General features: G+C 47.8%; 1 protein-coding gene across 10 annotated transcripts in view; it reads right to left on the bottom strand.

Annotated features, from left to right (window-relative positions):
• The window catches only part of rapgef1b (Rap guanine nucleotide exchange factor (GEF) 1b), a 36,424-nt gene that overhangs the window by 4,418 nt on the left and 13,288 nt on the right, over positions 1-18,718 (bottom strand). Inside the window, exons 2-18 of one of the 10 annotated variants that reach the window (XM_079289698.1) lie at positions 13,920-14,065; positions 13,124-13,302; positions 11,478-11,634; positions 11,306-11,394; positions 11,062-11,220; positions 10,367-10,417; positions 9,737-9,851; positions 9,457-9,643; positions 8,437-8,958; positions 7,364-7,566; positions 5,063-5,224; positions 3,327-3,470; positions 2,735-2,827; positions 1,729-1,814; positions 1,262-1,367; positions 479-554; positions 39-123 (exon numbers count right to left, since the gene is read on the bottom strand). In XM_079289698.1, coding sequence (XP_079145824.1) covers positions 39-123; positions 479-554; positions 1,262-1,367; positions 1,729-1,814; positions 2,735-2,827; positions 3,327-3,470; positions 5,063-5,224; positions 7,364-7,566; positions 8,437-8,958; positions 9,457-9,643; positions 9,737-9,851; positions 10,367-10,417; positions 11,062-11,220; positions 11,306-11,394; positions 11,478-11,634; positions 13,124-13,302; positions 13,920-14,065 — 2,560 coding nt within the window. The remainder of the gene's footprint in view (positions 1-38; positions 124-478; positions 555-1,261; positions 1,368-1,728; positions 1,815-2,734; positions 2,828-3,326; positions 3,471-5,062; positions 5,225-7,363; positions 7,567-8,436; positions 8,959-9,456; positions 9,644-9,736; positions 9,852-10,366; positions 10,418-11,061; positions 11,221-11,305; positions 11,395-11,477; positions 11,635-13,123; positions 13,303-13,919; positions 14,066-18,718) is intronic. The other 9 variants (XM_079289702.1, XM_079289705.1, XM_079289700.1 and 6 more) reach the window with 9 other exon arrangements.

The raw sequence follows: 18,718 nt of genomic DNA, 5'->3' as shown, positions 1-18,718 counted from the left end.
CGCTCAGAGTGACACGTTGAGTGATTTGAAAAGGATATCTGTAGTGTAGCTTCTTAATGAGCTCCTCGGGGGTTATAAACGTCCTATAAGTAGTCAGAAAGGCTTCACAGTACAAAACAAGATCTGCAGAGAAAAAAAAGAAGCAATATTTCAATTGAAGTGCAGCCAGAGCTCCCAATTAAATGGCTCGAGCTGAAAACACATCAAATGTGAAGGCTGCACAGCCGCCATACATACTGACACATCGCCGATAAGTGAACCACAGAGACACACTGAGGCTATTTAGAATGCTGCTCACATGACGAGATTAGAAAAGTAGCAACACATCCGTCAAACTAAAATCTGTCTTTGAATTGAAATGACTGCAGGTCTGTCAAGGTAGCAGAAGTTGTCCCAGTGACCCAGAAGCCCAGTAACATACTGAGCTGAACACAAACACACGGGGTGAGTGGGAGTGGGAGCGTGTTCGGTACTGTACCTTTGCGGTCCGTTTCGGTAGCGTGGACTAATAGAATATCTCCTGATCCTGCACGAACGTCAGGGCCATCGTCGCTCTGGGGGAAAATTAAAAAAAGAGAGCAAGCGAGGCGTAAAGAATTGGAGAAAATGAACGACAGACAGAGAGATGGAGAGAGATGGATGAGATGAGAGGAGACGAGTGGTTAGAAATGATGAGCGATGATGCGCTCTAGCCCAAAATGTAGCCTGCACCTTTCCTTCTTCTGCCTGTTTTTCTTGCTTTGCTCCCCCCTCTGAACAGCCCCCACCTCTCCCTGTCCTGCACCAGCTCCCCTGATGACGAAGACAAACTCAGACTTGTGTATGATAAAAGCCCAACCACTGCAATATGTCTTCTGTAACAACTCTACATGTCACCGCAGGCTATGAATCCTCCCTCCTCCCATTCCTGACCCCTCAGCAGCTCCTTTTAGTGAATCATTGCTGCCACATTGCCCCTAACCTTGCAGAGGGGAGCGTTTTCACACATCTGTCTGTCAGACTGCACCACACAGGAGGAGGAGGAGGAGGAGGGCGCTTTGTCAACTTCAGCTCTGCAATTTCAGATACTTAACAGCAGGGGGCAGCAACGGCCGCCCCTGGTACATCTCAGGGTCTGATTTCACATGCCAGTGACTCAGTGACCTTTAGCCTGTGCTGGACTAACAGGATGAAATGTGCTTTGTATGCCGGTGCTGCACACTTGTGTCACGGCAGATTTCTAAAAACAGTACGCGGCCTCAGCAGCGGGTGGGTGTCTTACTTCTTGTTTTAGTGTTATCCTGCTCATGATCTCCTTGTGGTCGATGAGGGAGAGCTCGTCTACGTCTTCCTCATCGCTCCCAGCCGACTCTGTTGACTTCTGCCTCCTAAAAACAAACACACACGTCATCACAACGGTCATCAGCACAGAAACACTCACATATATCCGACACGCCAATGACTGCAGCAGTCATACTGCACACAGGAGCTGAAATGTTGATACAGTCGTCGGTTTCAGCTTCTCAAATGTGAGGAGTTAATGTTTTTCTTTGTTGTTTAAAAGCACATTTAATATCTTTGGATTTTTCGACCATTTCTGAATTCATCATCTTGGGGTCTGTAAAATAATAGTGGCTATTTTTCATGAATTTACAACATTTTTCGAGAAAAACGATGAGTCAGTTCATTGGCATCATTTGAAGTGGGACACAGAGTTTATCACCTGTAGGATCACGTTACGACCCTTACCTCTCCTTGTCCAAAGCCTCTTTGCTGTTGGCGGATGGCATTTGAGCGGCGGAGTCTTGAAGTACGTCGTCAGCTGTGATCGTTTCCTAATCACGAGGGGGAAAGCAATCATCAACACGTGACCTGTAAGTTACATGGAACAGCATGGATGAATGGTTCCGTGCAGTGACAGACGGCTGGCTGCTGATGAGGGATGAACCACCAGTGCATGCAACACTGTTGGTGTAAAGGGAGGAAGGATGCTTTGTACAAACATCTACACAAAGTAAATCAATTATTGTTGATGGTTAAAATACAGATTTTCTTGAGTATGAACGAGGAAAAACCCAACAGATGAGACACCAGAGTGTAGAACTCATACACACGGAAACTGCACCACACGTAAAACTACAAATGCAATCACACACACGCCTACACATCGTTTGCTCTCGCTTACCGTACATTTGCTCACGACCCAAACACACCTTGAAATACACCCTGAACGTACACGCCGGCCCACGGGAATACAAGCGCACAACCACACACGCTGTAAAAACATGCACAGGTGCACATAAGCGGTTATGGGAAATGTTATTGGAAAAAATTGAAAACCCGGCGGACCGTTGAGAATCCCGTTAGGAGCGGCGACATGTCAGGTGTTAGATCTGAACAAGGTTAAATGCTGGTTACAGTAAAAGCGCAGCCACAGAGACAGCAATCACCAGCCAGAGCAACATACAGACTTCTACCCACAGACACCAACCACAGCACATGAGTCCCTCGCAGGCAAACCCGTGAACCTGAAGTCATGCTCAGTCAGATTTGGCTACATTCACATTCCATTTCAGCGCCATCAGTTCGAGGGATGAATCGATACGAGCAGCTCGCTGCGAGCGATGTCTGCCAGTCAAACGGGCCTCCTTGCTTCAAACCCGAACCCCGCCGCATTTCGAATCGATTCATACTCCCGAAGTGACGCCACGTGCAAATGGAATTGACCTTTCACCCGTGGCGGTGAGCTACTTACTCTGAGGGAGAGAGGCAGCTCCCCATTGGCCTGGCTGGACGAGTACAAGTTGACGTACTCCCCCTCTCCGCCCTCGTCGTTTGCGCTCTCGCTCTACGGGAGAAGAGGAGGCACACAAACCCAGGCGTGAGGGTGCGGAGAGGGGCACAGAGTGTTTGCGAACAGACGGCAAGTGTGAATATGTGGCTATGGAGGAGGGGGAAGCGGCTAGCTGGGGTTTGGTTTTGGTACAGTGAGCCCCGTTTTTTCATCATGACCACCGGGTGGCACTGGAGAGCATCATTTGTAGAAGGTAATACTATTTACTGGCAACCAAAAAAAAAAAAAGAAACATACAGTGCAACATGCTCCACTGGGATTCTTTTAAGACCAATAATCAGACAGCAGACAGTTTGTGGGCAGTGATGATGACAACAAGACAACTAACTGAATGAGTCACTGTATTGTCATCTGAGCAACCGCACTGCTGTTATCTAACAGCAATCTGCCAGAGGAAGGGGTCCGACGTCACAATTTATCGTCCGTCTTCCGAGAGCTGGTTGACTGAAGTGTTCCGCTTTGTGCTTCAGACATCTATCCTGTGTAAGCTCACCGCTGAGGTGTGGAGAGAGTCAGTGAGAGAGGACTCAGAAGGAAGACAGACAGCCACAGAGCCCATTGAGCCCGCCAGGGAACCGTTGGGCCCGCCCCCGCCATCCAGAATGGTGGCATTGGTCAAGGCAACCTGGTCCAAGCTCTGCGATTGGTGGAAAGAAAGGAAAGCAAGAAAAGAAGGGAAAAATAAAATAAAAGAGAGCAATAAGAGGATCAGAGCGGTGAAGACAGAGCAGAGAGGAAAGGAAGCTGAACAATAGGAAGCAGTGGTAAGGAGACGTGTTCACCTCATTCTCCTACAACTCCATTAAGCCTGGACTTTGAGAATGATTTGCCTGAACATGAAATAAATTGCACTGCGCACCCACACAAAATAATGCCAAACAGTGTCAACAGACGCATCTCCTGTGAGATGTGGAAGATGGCAAGACGGAAATGTTTAAACGATGGAAACACCACCCCTGAGTGTGAATATGTGTTTAGGCAAGAGATGTCTTCACAATGTGCACGAGCTTGTGTGTGTGTGTGTGTGTGTGTGTGTGTGTGTGTGTGTGGCCAGCTGAGGAGATGCCTGTCTGCAGGGAGGTAGTGGTAACCTGTTTTAACACGTTGTGAATATCGGCCCCCTTTTTCAGCATACCGGCATGGAGCGGCGGATACACAGATCACTGATAAACATCACACACACTCGGCTGTGACACACACACACACACACGCACGTTCATGCACAGACACGCAGGACCGGCAGGAAATCAAGGCAGCTCAGTCGCCTCCTTTTCATAACAGCAGTCTTAAAAAAAAACACTGTCTGTTCTAACATCAGCAACGCACACAGGGGGGAGACACTTCTCCATTAAAACTGAAATACTGGATATTTCTTCCCCTTTCTTTCCCACTCGACATATGCAGAGCATCTTTTCCTGGCATGCCTTACCACGCCTTAAAAAAAAACATCCCCCTAAAAACATCACGCCCCTCAGGAGTTGAGGAATGCAAACATTCCACAGAAACGGACAAATGGGAGGTGTGGAGGTGCGTGTGCGTTCGGGGCGGGAGGAGGTGGCGGTGAAGAGGAGACTGCACAGATGGGAGAAAAGTGCGTGTGGACAGCGACCGACGCTGGAGCACGAAAAAAAAAAGACGAGGAGGAGAGAAGAGGAGAGAAGAGGAGCAGAAACAGCTGGAATGTGTTTTCCATCAGGTCCATCTGGTGCTGCATTCCACTGCAGATACCCTGAGGGAGATCCATACAATGCACGCACACTATAGGGTCACCGTGGGTCAACCCCCCTTCAAAATACTGACCCCACCACTGTAAGACAGAGTCAGGGTCAGGTCATAAGTAGCTGGAATATAGCACTGATTAACCACGAGCTAAATTCATTTTCAAGAACCTGTTGATGGGTGAAACATTCCAGTGGGACACACAAAGGGCTATGTGGCCGCTTATAATCCCCAACCAAAGGCCTCACGGTCTCCTGTGATATTAGGATGGGCCGCTCCAGACACACAACTCACTTTCTGTGTCTCCGAGGCAAACAGAGAAGAGGGAACGAGTCAAAGAACTACCCGTCATGTGGAGGAATGCTTCAGTGCAAGACACAGAACTTGGCGAGCCACAGGCAACAAATAACCACACACACACAGGTTAAGCTGCCCCTGGACCAGTCCAGGACCACACAGCACCCACACCGGAGTGGATACATGGAGGTGGAGCGATGGGGGGGGACTCACCGTGGGTGTGATCAAAGAAGCCTGGCCAATCAGGTAGGAGTTAGAAACGGACATGCTGAGGCCCAGCCCAGAGCCCGCCTCCTCCATGGCCGCCACAGACGGCTGGAGGTGGCAGGAGAGAGAAGAGGAGGAGGAAGAAGAGGGGGAGGAAGAGTGGGAGGCCTGAGAGAAGGAAACAAAGAGGAAGAAAAAGAAAAGGTAGAAAAGATAGAAAAGAAATTGAGTGACAGTAACGGGGGTTAAAGAGGGAGAAAACATGGTGTTACAGGAGAAAAAAGAAGAAAAAAGGGGACAGTTGATTACACTCGTAAGCGAGACTGAATTAGAGCAGATTTAATCAAAGGTCAGCAGAAGTGAAGCGGTGAAAGCTGGGGAGGATTCTGGTAGTTTGGCTGAGAAGCATCAGCTTACTGCCGGTGGAAGTCAATACTTAGCGCTGTTGAAGTGCTGCTGAATATGTGTGTGTACTGTTTAATTGAGAGTTCTTTCTAGGAAGCCGTAATTACTAAAAGGTCATGTGACGTGTACAGGTTACACACTGTTATGTATAGACTTTCTTTCAGTATCTCCAGCTTCAGAGGCCTTTCCAGAAACCAGGCCAACTACAACACGTCCTTAACAGGGCCAACGGGATCCGTTTGATTTTTGCACCCATTTCGTTATCCGCGCAGCAGCTGAAATTACTTTCTAAATATATATATATTTTTTTTTTTTACAGGAAAGCCGTGTGAAGTCGCCAATGCGTGTAAGCCTAGAACATGGGTTTATGGAGGAAGCAAACCGGCTTATTCCACTGGGCCACGAGCTCATCAAGTCCAAAACATGAGGCCAGATTAGGCCTCGCAGCCGGAGCAGAGATGAGTGCAGTTGGACTGTGCGCTCAGACAAAAACAAGGATAAAAATAAAAGCTCTAAATACAGAGCTGTGGTGGCGGAGAGAGGACAATGGACAAAGAGAGAGAGAGAAGAAAGACTCTGAGGTGGCCCGGGTAGACTGCCACTCAGCCACACAGTCTATTTTCATTGCTGGGGCTCTGATACTGTACATCCAGCTCTGCCCTGCAGGGCAGCACCATCGGTTTACAGTCCACAAATGTACCGCCGTCATTAAATTTACCACACAGCTTTAGGACAACCACTGATCAATTTGTCACCTTCAAATATGTATGGAAGGCATTAGTGGGGGAAAATACGCAAGTGGGTTTCTTTGTGAGAACTCTCATTGTCTCATATGTGACACTCTGGCAAACCACGGACCGTCTGAACATGCAATGTTTTTCTGGTTTTGTAGCTCTACAGTGGTGAGGTTCTGGTATATTTCTATGGTAATCTTTATTTGGAAGGCAGCCGGAGACGCACGCGACTTGCTCCAATTTACGTTTGTGCAGGTTCTCGTTTTCCCTGAATCTCTAAATCAACTACATCAGCATTAATTAAAGTGAAATCAAACTGATTGATGCGTGGAAGTAGCGTCACCTCTTTCTAACTGATCCCATCCCACATCAAACCAGTGACAAGAGCATTGAGACAAAAAAGGAGTTGCACAAATATCTACTGACAAATAATAACCTAAATTGTTCTAACTTTGGCAGAAAATAGAGTGATCATGTCGGACCCCACCGCTCATTGCCGGCCCTTTAAAAGGTTTTATTTCAGACTCGCATGGCTCCTCACAAGGTGCCTTCTCCTGCTATCATCTATCCAATCGTGTCTCCTCCTCTCTCCTCTCACTGACTCGCTGTCAGACAGTTGTCTCAATTAACCCAGACGCCGACCCAGATTAAGATAAGTGGACTGGATCTGATGTGTGGCTGATAAAGGCTGGTCTTATCTGCCACTGACAACCAAACACCTCTGTGTACAAAAGTCTGCTTTGGTTTCAGAGAGGGGAGATGGAGAGAGTAAGGACTGGGGGGGGGGGGGCTGAATAGGTGAGAGAGATAACAAGATAGGAGGAGACTCCACTGAAGAATAATGATGGTTACACCACTGGAATGCATCCTGCTGCATTCTTCCCCCGCTCTCTGCTTCCCAGCCAGCATAAGGCACGAAGACTTCTAAACCGGCACAGAGCTCTACCACAGAGGGGTGTAGTTTGAATTTCAGGAAGAGGAACTGAACAGTTTAAGGAATTTAAATTACAGTTTTGCTCACACAGTCCAAATTAGTTAAACCAACTATTCATTTCTACCCACATGCAACAAAAGACATTCAATTTAACCCTGGTAGTTTATGAGAAACGGCACATTATCAAAGTGCTTCAGAAGCGTTTTTGTCATCACACGGACAGGTTTTTCTTACCAGCTGCCTTTGTTTCGGGGGCAATGCTGGAGGCAGCAGCGGCTCGTGGACTGAGTCGGTGCTGCTGAAGGAGTCGTTGAAGCCGTAGACCTCCTGGAAGCGCTTGTTGCGCTGCTCGTAGATGCTCTCACTCTGGGGCATCTGGTAGAACACCGAGGGCTGCGGCTCGGAGTAGTCTTCCACAAACTGCATGTACTGGAGGACTGGAGGTGGATTAGATTAACAAACATGCGTCGTTTATTTTGCTGTGACTTTAAACTCAACAAAGTTAAGAATACTGACACTAAACTTTGTCCGTATAGCACATTTTTGGATTAAATCAAGCCTCACTTTTCATAAAGGGGGCACTCCAATGATTTGGTATTGCACTTCCACAAAGTTGGAAGACTTTAAGACTTTAAGAGACATGTTAAAAAAGAAATCAAACGCAGCAAAGGCCGAGATATCATAACAAGAAGGTTTTCCAGCTAAAAATGTCTCCACGCCCAACATGAGATCACCCTGATGACATCACCCTGATGACATCGCCAGTTATTTCTCAGAATTGACTAAACTCCCTCAGAGCCACAGAAGATATTTTACAACTTTTTTTGTAAAAATCCGTGATGTCCCTTTAAACTGACTTCAAGGTAGTTGTCCACCTAAAATCTCACATGCATGCAGTCATACACTATGATCAGTGATCAGCCAGCAGGAAGGGCTGGCCGTTTGGAATGACATAATACAGTAGCTGGAGAGGAAGTGATGTAGCAGGTGTGTCATGACCAAATGACCAAACGTTGCCCTCGGTGCCGACCCCATTGTAGCACATCCTGGTTTTCACTTCCTGCCTCGATTCACAGTGGAATATTTCCTTGACATAAGCTGTGCCTCAAGGAACTGATGACAAAGTGCAGCCAACGTCCCACTGAATCTTCCTAAAATCACCCTCATCCCTTACTGTATTCCTCCCTACACTAGACTCTTTGTCCCTTCCTTTGCCTCAGTGCCCGCTACGCATTCATCTCAATTAAAGCTCTTTCTTCTTCCCCGTCTTCATCGCTCCCTCATTACACTCCCATCCCCTCACTTACTGTGTCTGCTTTTCTTCTCCGGCAATGGAGGCGGGCTGACATCTGCATGCTCGCCGGCGATGTACTGGGCGACGAACACGCCCCCGTTGGTCTGCGGCATGGGCGAGATGGGTGTGAACAGGGGGAATGGCGGCGTAGGGTGCAGCTCCTCTTCTGACAAGTTGTCATATTGGGAGGGGTAGCGCTCATACAGCACCCTGTCGGGGAAGGGCGACTGGGTGCTGCGCCGCTTCTTCTGGGGAAGGGCGGGGGGCGCGCTGACGCGGAAGGAATGTAAGGGATTGGTGTGATTGGGCTGCGGGGTCCAGTACTCTGGCTGCTGTGAGGGGGGAGCGCTGAAGCGGGGATGTGAGGGATGCTGTCCGGGGACCGGGGAAGAGGACTCGCTGTGAGACTCGGGCAGGGGGCTCAAGCACCCTCCTACTGGTATCGGGGGTAGGTTTTCCCCAGCTGACAAGTCCTGGTGGAGGAAGTCATAATCCGGGTCGTAAGTCTCCGTGTTGTCTGAAAAGGTAAAAAAAACTAAAAGGTACAAATTGCATTTGAATCATCATAAAAATCAGACTGAACACACACAACCAGAATGTGGCTTTCAACTGTAACACCATCACAACAAATGAGATGAAAAACATAAAGGAGACATGAGCTAAAGTTTGTCACGGGTTCGGTAAATTGGTTCCATTTTTTATCTGGTTCCCTATTTGCCAAATACCCGGATTAGCTTATAAAATAACTAAACTCTTATCGAAAGAAGAGTGTAGAAAATACTTAGGAAACGAAAACAAGCAGGCAATACTGCGTGAAAATGACACGTTACCAGTAATCGACCACATTGGCTGGAGCTGACTGACGGTAATTGTCTTACGGTTACAGTATGCAAAAAACTTTTGGGTGTTGTCTGGTCAATGTGCTCTTTGTAAGCCAGTGTGTGTGTGTGTGTGAATTCAAAAGGATTTGCATTAGCTTCAGATTGATAAAACTCCATCGAACCCCAACTTTGCTTTGCCTTCGTAGTCCTACCTAGCGTCTCACAGCTGGTGTTACGAGAACACTGACCGCTGTCCTGCTCCATGGAGGAAAGCTGTTCGTCGGACTTGCTGAGTTTCCCCATGCTGCTGCACGGAGACAGGCGGGGGGAGTCCCCCCCATAGGACTGGCTCCCCCCAGAGAAACGCCTCTGGAGGAACTCCTGCTCATAGTCCTGCTGCTGCACACACAAAGAAAGACCTTCAGCACTCCCTTGTTTTCCTTAATGGTCAGTTTAGTGAATCTGTTAGTTACACAACAATGGGTCCTCCACCTGTCTGTGGACGCTGCAAGGCAAGCTGGAGCCGCGGCTCATCGGGGCAACCACCGCAACCCGCGTAGGCGAAGGGGCTGACTGACGCTTCTTAGGGGGAAGAGCTGGCGGAGGGCTGCAAACAGAAACGGCAGAATTAAATAACACGTACGATGGATGTTTTTGTACAAGAAGCAAAGTCAATACAGACAACCAGGCAAGCACGCAAAACACACTTTCTCAGGCATGTATGCACACACAAATCCATGTATGAATACATGAACACGCACATTGTCATCCCTCCTATAGCAGGATGAAAGTGAGGGTGTTTCATGTTAGCCTCTCTCAGCTATGACATGATGCTGTGCTGCTTGTCACACCTAAAGTGCGTTAATACCGGGTCAAAATGGGCCGGAGAGCGGAACACATAGGCGCCATGATATGGAGGCCAGCACAGGTCAGTCACACACTCATGCACTGCACGGCCCTCTGATTGGATGAGGACTTCTTCGGGAAATGCTCAGGATAAAACAAAGGTTTGGGAGAATGCAACCATGCAAGTCAAAAACACTTTCATCCAATCCAGAAGCTTTATGGGGGTCTGGGGTGGGATGTTATAACGGAGACAGGTGATCCTACGGGCTAACATACTTCTCCTTCTGAGAGGGTCTCCTTTGGCCGGCGTCAGCACTCAACTGTGCTCTGTTCCCAGAATCCAAAGATGAAACAAGTGGAAAGAGTAAGAAAGGAAGAGACAGAGCAACAGACAAACCAAAGTGTGCCATATTTAAAGCCCGGAGTGTGAAAGTGATGACAGATTCTAAGGAGTCTGGTATTTTGAGCATTTGGCTCGACGGAGCTGTGGCTGGCTCGCATGGGAAAAGAAATCTTTGATTTTCAAACTCAAAAAAGGTCAAAAATCTGTGAAAATGAAATAAGGAACTCCTCTTTCCCTCCCATACCCACATCCTAAAAACCTTCTTTGTTCCTCATTCGATAGCACTGAATCATTTTCGTTCCAAAAATAAGTTCAATCTAAAGTGAAACGGCTGTGATGAAGAAATCCACAGCGGGCTTCGCTTTTATGAGACCGTTGCAAAAGGTCACAACATTTCTGTGGCCACATCGTCGTCACTGCTTCTCATTGGATGGAGACAAAACAGAACAAAGGAACCTTGAACGGAGACGGAATTTCATACTTTGTCTTGTAAAAGCTTTAAGTACAAATACAGCTAAATGAGACATCTTGTACCGCCGTTCTGCATCCTCTCTATATAGAGACGATTAATGGATCGAACTCTGAAATCCAAGGTGCTGAAGTGTGTGTGTGTGTGTGTCGTCCCCACCTGAGCTCTGCCATTTTGGCTTCAGGAAGGGGGGGTTTGGGGGGGGCCACGTCCTCATCTGGTATGTCGGAGGCAGCCTCTGCGGGAGTAGCTGCCGGAGCCGTCTTATTCGAGACCTCCTGCTCCCGATCTATCAAGGGCATCTCTGACAACACGCTGCTACACACAGAGAAGCCGCCTGAGTGAACGAACTACTTTGAGTGTGTGGTTTGTATTTTGCAGAGCACACGCGGAGCACGCTCACCTCTCTGCTGTGGTAGCAGGTGGTGCTGGTTTGTTCGGGCTGGTGGGTGACGGCTGCTCCTGTTTCTCTATGGTCAGCTTCACCAACTCCTGTTCAGAGAAAGAGCTTTCAGTGGCTGCTACAATAACACACAACACTCCCCACAACATCTCCTCATCAGCGAAGGGCCTACCTTTACTCCATCCAGGACCGCTTTGATGACGCTGGTGACGGACGCCACGTTTTCCTTGTCCTCCAAGTCGATGCCATCCAGCATCACCTGGTCCGCCCAACGGATGAGGTTGGCGAGGCTCTGATACACGCGGTTATGGCAGGAAGACAGCGCCGAACTGTTGGAGAATACGGTTGTGTGAGCGTAAGAGTATAGAGCACAGCATTGGGGGGGGAGAAATTCAGGAAGGATAAACAGGAACGCGGCATATGGAACAGATAAAGAGACGATGTGCAGGAGGTGAGAGACGGTATGGAAACCACAGGTGCAGAAAGGAGATTGATTCAAGACAGCACAACAGAAGGTTGAGAAAAACTAAATGCAATGGTGACAAAAATCACACATATCATACACGGCCATCTGTCTACCAGCTATTAAACTGCATATTTATGGGGCATTTGTTGAGGAGGTATGCCTGACTACAAGCTTAGAGGTTGGAATAAGTGGGAAGGGAAGAATGTACAACCACACGGAGAAGTGGGGTGTTGTTTCTGCCTGTAGTGAACAGCACATGTAGACGCAACACGAAGGTGTGGCCCCGGCCTGTACCAACATGCTGACGCTGATTCACAGTGCGGGAATGCCCATCCGCTGCCTCTGTGCGGCTTAGCTCGACGGTGAGCAGGACAGGACTGTAGCTACGGGGGTTAGCAGGAGGATTTAGAGGATGGTGATGCAGTTGGAAGGGTGGAGAGGTTTGACCCAGAAAGACTAAAGGGCTGAAAGTTACACTGTAACTAAGCCGGAACAGTGGAGTTATAATTAAGTCCACAGCTATGAGTAACTAGTCGGCACGTGTTTGACACACAAACCTTTCGGCAAATAAGCACTTTAATCAACTTAACACTCCGCAACCACGGGTGGGTCACACCCACTGTTGACCTACTTATTTGACCGATATTGATTTAAACACTGCAGACTGTAACACTGTAGTGCACTGTGGATGTTTAACAGATGGTGAGACATTGTTCGCATTGTTAGCATGTGAGGGTAAGACTCTTCTTTGTCACTCAATAGTGACTTGATGTACGGTAGTTTATTTGCCAAAACAAAACAATCTGCCGAACTTCTACTGTGCTCCGTTGGGGTTTGACTCCATTAGACGGCCGCTTCTCAATGTTGCAGCAACAATCCATCAATCGCTTCTAAACGCAGGGCTGCGAGAGACAAAATCTGTCACCTCTGACCTCCACAGTGCCATCCGTACTGACGGATGGGGAAAGGCACAAAGACAAAGAAGTTCTAACAGGTCTTGACAATCCCCCAAAAAAACTGCAGCTACGGTTACGTTTCGCAGAAAGGGTTTACTATATCTGAAGGTAACACTTCTGATAGCGTGCCACATGAACACTTAGCGATACAAGAGCGTCATTTTAAAGGCTTCAGGCATCAAGTCCGGGAAGCTTTGATGTCAACATACCATCAATCTTCACGAGCTGCTAAGCCAGTGGTAGTCGACATCATGCCGGTTCTAACGTGTCCTGCATGCATACTACGTTATGAGTTACGTCAAGAGGCAGCAATGACAGGAATTCATTGAGAAATGGTGCATTGCGAAGATCTATAGCAGGGCAAAGGGTAGCAAACTATAAAAACAAACAACTCACCTGTGCTGTATCCGGGCCTCTACCTGAACCAGAGGCAGGATGGCTTCGAGCACCTTGCTGGCCGAGCCTGGAAGCATCTCAAGCACCTTCTTCTCCACGACCATCTTGTCCACGATTGTCTTGAAGTAGCGCAGGGCACTGACCACCTCCTTCTCGTGCTCCTCCAGCCGGCTGACCTTCTACAAACACAGGGAAGCAACAACACAGAGCACTATTTTTCAGAATTGCACTACACAGCTGCTTATGATGATGCTGAACATGTTACAAGCTTTTCAAAACTTAAAAAACGGAGTACGCGGTGAAACTTGACCCAACTATTATTTGGACCGTCACCACAGTCTGGTCTTCATACTGTGGTTCTATTATTACCATAGTTTGCTTGCTGTTCAAAGAACCATCTATCAAGTGATGTGGCTTGGAGCCATTTTTTGGGACTACAGCGACGGGCTCTTTCAGCTTCTCTATCCTTTCGCAGCAGGGCTGCTAGGGAATATACTCTTTACACAGAAAGCCTTAAGAGGGAGTGGAGGAGTTCATTCAGGAAGCAGCCCAGTTCCATTCATGTCTTTATAGGTTTAGACACCTGCTGTAGCGCAGCCAGCCGCCACAGCGACTGGGAAGCTGTGGGAACCAGCAGGGAACACATAAGACACAATGGAGTATGGAGAGCACAAAACATTAAGCAGGAAACAAATCGTTTCACAAACAAACACACGGAAAAAAGGTGGGAAAGCGATGCATTTCCCACAATACACAGACATATTTTTCTGGCACCTGAACACACACACACACACACCTTGTTTGCAGGTTTCTCGGCACTCTTGGCTGCTGGCTCGGGCTGCAGTTGCTTGCCCTTCTTGGATGGAGTCCTCTTGATCTTGGGAGAGTGGAACTTGTCCATCAGCTTCATGGTGAACGAGGACAAATGGGACCGCTGCGAGTCTACGGACAAGAGGGAAAACAAGAGAAAGTTGAGTGGTCAGTCGAGGAGGAGAGATTACAAGATACAATGCTGTATCTTTAAAAAGGAGAGAAATATTACTAACTGAGCATTTCATCAGCTCTTCCTGCTGCCAACAATACATCTGCTGGACAGGCACAGTCATAGAGCCTCTTTCCAGCAGTCAATTATGTGCACGGATGCGTGCATACACACATGTGAGAGCAGGGAGACGAGGACAGAGCCGAAGAGCGGGGGTCACAATAAAACACTCTAGTTCGGGCCGAGGGGAAAAGTGCTTTATGGTACATAATTGAGAGAAGCGTCACGAAAGCGGCGCAATCTAGCAGGTTTCCACTTGTTCGCTGCAGAGAGGGTCATCAGTGACTAACTGACACCTCCATCCGGTGTGATCTCCCCTCAGCTCGACTACAGCGGGATCCGACATACCACGGCCATCAGCGTAAAAACACTGAATGGCAAATAGCGAGCGGCAGCGGATAAAACACCACCAACTGGACTTCCAGCCGGTCGGCGCTTTCATCTGCACCATCGATCCGCATGCGGCGCACACATCCACCCTACTGTTATCTCCCCCCTCCGTCCCTAATCCCCATCATCCCTTACTCCGAGCAAAAGCCAAAGTTTGCCGAGGCAGCCAAGGACGAGGATGTGTGTGTGTGTGTGTGTGTCTCATTACAAATGATGAGAACGCTTCCAGTGGCGTTTCCTTCCGACGCAAATGCATGTGGATGAGGCAGGCTTTGACCCCTCAGGCTGCTGCTTTACAACGTGTCCACAAAAAAAGCTGGCCGTTCGTGCATGGCTGATTCAATAAAGTACAGAGTTACTGACGTGGATCGCATTACCCGTGCCGTGCCACCTTTAATCTGCATTTCCTGACCTCATTCCTCACATCCCAACAAGTCAAAGCACTCATACAAGCATGACATAGGCCTAAATGTCAGCTTTGTTACAATAGAACATAACTATAATTGTTAGAAGACAAACAGAGTTTTTGTGAATTTCATCCGTAGCCCAGTTATGTCACTACAAAGGCAAAGCCACCATGTAACAGAGACATGGTCCTCTTCATTCAGGGTATCTGTAAACAGATGAAACATCAGCTAGTCAGCCAGGGAGGATTGTGGGAGATAGCAGGAAGACAAAGTGTTTGAGTTTATCAGAGTCAGACGAGTGACTAGACACAGTGAAGACGACCGTACTGTGTAGCTTGGCCACAAAGGGATGCTGCGCTGCATCGGAGCACCTAATAGAGCCTGAACAGCACAGCTATGGCTGACAGTGTGTGAGGGTTGGTTTTTTTTTTGCACCCTGAGGCTACACACATACCTGTGATAGCCAGTTTTGCCACAAGTCAGGATGCTATCCTGGGCCAGGTTCCACTTTTTACTGCAGAGTGTGTATTGGGCCGCGTGCTTTCCAATCACACAGCAGCCTGCGTATTAATTTAGGCTCACATAATCCAATCGGTTTGACCTTGTTCCCCGTCCTATTCCTGGCACGAGTGCAAGGCCTGTGGCCGACGTCACGATGTGCTCTGACCCGCTCGCTCAATCCCAGCTTGAACGGGCCCAGAAGGACCATGTGTGAGTTTACAGCTGCAGCCCCAGAGTTGAGGAGCAGCGTGACATCAGCACAATGAGTCACCGCCAAGATCGATACAGCCGGTCCCCGAGACGCCATCGCAGCGCCCCGCCACGGCTCGGCTGTTTATCATGCACACTGGACCGGTTCCAGGTCTCCTCTGCTCCCTGTTCATTTTTTTTAAACACCTCCCTTCCTCTCTCTCTTCAGTTCTGAGAACAGAAAGCCCCCCCCCCCCCTCCTCGAGAGTTCACTGGAAGTCTGGTTCAGCATGGAAATGACATCATCCACAGAAAGAAATGAACACGGGTGAAAGAGAGCGAAAACACAGTGAATTCCTCTGTTACAGTCACGTACGCCTCTCGACGTCCACCCTTTACGACGCGGTGATGTCATTGCTTGTAATGTCTATGACACTGAAATCTCACTAGTCATGGGCCGAATAGGAGACAGAAAGAAACCTCACAGTGAAAACATTATGCCCGGCCAACAACATCCCTTTCTGCCCCCTAAACATTTTCATGCACATTTTTATTCTCCCGAGCAAACATCTAGGTTTGTACTGTCTTAAGACTGCTTTTAGAGGAGCAGCAGTACACAGAGAAAGATTGGTACTTCTGATACAATATGACCAGAATGGACTGGATCATTCATAACTTTCTTCTCTTGTTGATTCCTGCTCGTGCCTCCCAAATGCCTCTTCCCTGCTCCATTTAAAACACAATACAGCAGCAGAGCCGGCCTGATGAACAGCTAAGTGTGGTTACACTTCCATAAAGGGTTAGATTTCACTCCCAAGAGAACTGAACACACACACACACAATTCCCATGAGCCTCTTTGTTACACTGCAACCTCAGAGTACAGTGTGATGGGTTTATAGTGCTGCAGTTAATGAGGCAATAAAACACACGATAAACAATTCTTATTTGTTTTAAATTGGCAAAATAAATGACATTTTTCATGATGCTATGAATCTATAAAATTAGGGCATCCCTAAAATCTGATTGTTGACAATAAATCGTGAAAGATTTAGCAAGTAAACATCTTTTGGGGACTTTTAATTGCTTGAATGCATTGCTGCTTTGAAAGGCCGTGGGGACATTTAAAACAAACACTCTTGAACAAAGCCTGGGAGGGTTCTCACAACTCTGTGGTGGAGTCCCCAGGAGCCTTCAGGCTCAAAGCGTCTTCACACAATAAGTAAATACCGGTACACAAACATCTTTTCTCATTAACTGTGGGCCCCACAGACCCCCAAATATTCTGTTGAGCAGAAAGGTCATATATCAATAACAGCCATCGCAGTACATTTCGTGTCTTTCATAGAAATCCGACCAACACAGGGTTTAATACTTCTAAATCAGCATCGCTAAAAAGTATAAAGTCATATTATAGGGATTTCTCTGCCTCTCTGGTCTTCAGCATGGTTGCCAGAGTAAATTAATCCAAACTATAAAAATGTTTATTATGTCTTTTGGCGTGAAGCACATTTGATTGTGTTTTCAAAAGGTGTAATGAATAAATAAAGCTTTCACACACCTTCGAGGCTTTCTGCCTTCTAATAAACTACGTTTTATTAGTGTAAACAGTGCATGTTCTTTTCTATTTATAGGACAGCCTCTGTGAGCACGACAAGGTTGGTTGTAGTTTAATGGACGACACATATCCATATACTTTTCGTCAAAACCTTGGATTTACACGCCAACTCGTTGGAGCTACATTTCCATGTGTGATTTGCTTCAACTGATTTGTACCTAAACAATGCAATGCCCCACACATTTAGCTTCCCATATAGATGAACACAATGCTGCCTGTTCAAACGCATGGACAGAGTATATACAGTTGAATATTTTCCTTAAGAGACAACAGGATCCCCTGCAGCACAACTCATGACCGGTGACATACGAGCCGGTCCAGATCTGTCTGAAGAGCCGACAGGCGGGCAGATTGATCTGCTTCTTGTTCAGTACAGGTGTGATCAATACAGGACAGCTGGTCGGCCCCACACTAACCCCCTCCCAACCCACTGTAGGATGTGAACTGGGTGGAGGGATACAGGGGAGGCTGTGCGTAAGGTGACACACACACACAGCTGTCACCTCCTGCTGAACTCAGTGAGGACTGCTCAATGAAAGTGTGCAAGCATGAGGACTTGTTGAGCAAGATAGAAGATCGCAACAGCAGTTAATATTGGTTGAATTGATGCGTGGAGAATGAATGAACCCCCCTAAATGAAATGTAATCTGCTCCTGCTCTCTACTGAGACAATGAAAATCTATGAATACGTATTGTTTCTACCTTTTGTTGACGCATTGGCTATAAGCGGAGCTTTTTTAAAACACAATCCCTCCACTCTTGACACACATCCCCCCCGGGATACATGTAAATAGACCGCGCGTTGTTTATAAGCAACCGTGCCTGCAAGGACGCCTTATTTGGCTATAAAAACAACACGGTGAGTGAATTAGTGTCGGCTACACTGTAAAACAAAACCGCAAAAAAAAAGGTGCCGCGCCAAGGTATCTTATCTCCACAGGCGAGACCTGCTGCAGAGCAAGAGTGTGGAATGTAAGCCCGAGGCAGGCGAGATGAACAGCGGGGAGGAAAATGGAGAAAAATTCAACAGGAAATAGTTAAGTGCTCTGTGAATTATTTATTCTCCCACCCATTGTAGTGGTTGGCTTCCTGCTGGGTGTGTTCAATTTACAATAGGAATCCTCCTCCATGTCCTCAGCGGGCTGAGGGAGCCAAAGTCCTGCCAAAGGATGGCAGGGAGGAACGGGAGGCCCCGGTACGGAACGTGGCCCCTGCTTTAACGGTTGGTTTCAGGAGTAATGGAGGAAAGAAGTCCAGCGGTGGGTTTTTACGGTTGTCCCGCTGCGAGCCACAGCAAGACCGAGAGCCTCCAGTCTATTCACCGAGTCAGTAAAGGACGCTCAGTGCTCGTCTATTGTATTTCACTCAGACGGAGGAGACGCAGAAGAAAGGTCGTCATGTGGCAAATCAAATTGTCAACGTAAAAATGAGACATCCGAAGACGGGACTC

Source organism: Melanostigma gelatinosum (genome assembly GCF_949748355.1).
Source record: "Melanostigma gelatinosum genome assembly, chromosome: 18".
NCBI lineage: Eukaryota > Metazoa > Chordata > Actinopteri > Perciformes > Zoarcidae > Melanostigma > Melanostigma gelatinosum.
Note: the sequence above shows the minus strand (reverse complement) of the source record. Positions and strands in the feature narration are given on the sequence as shown.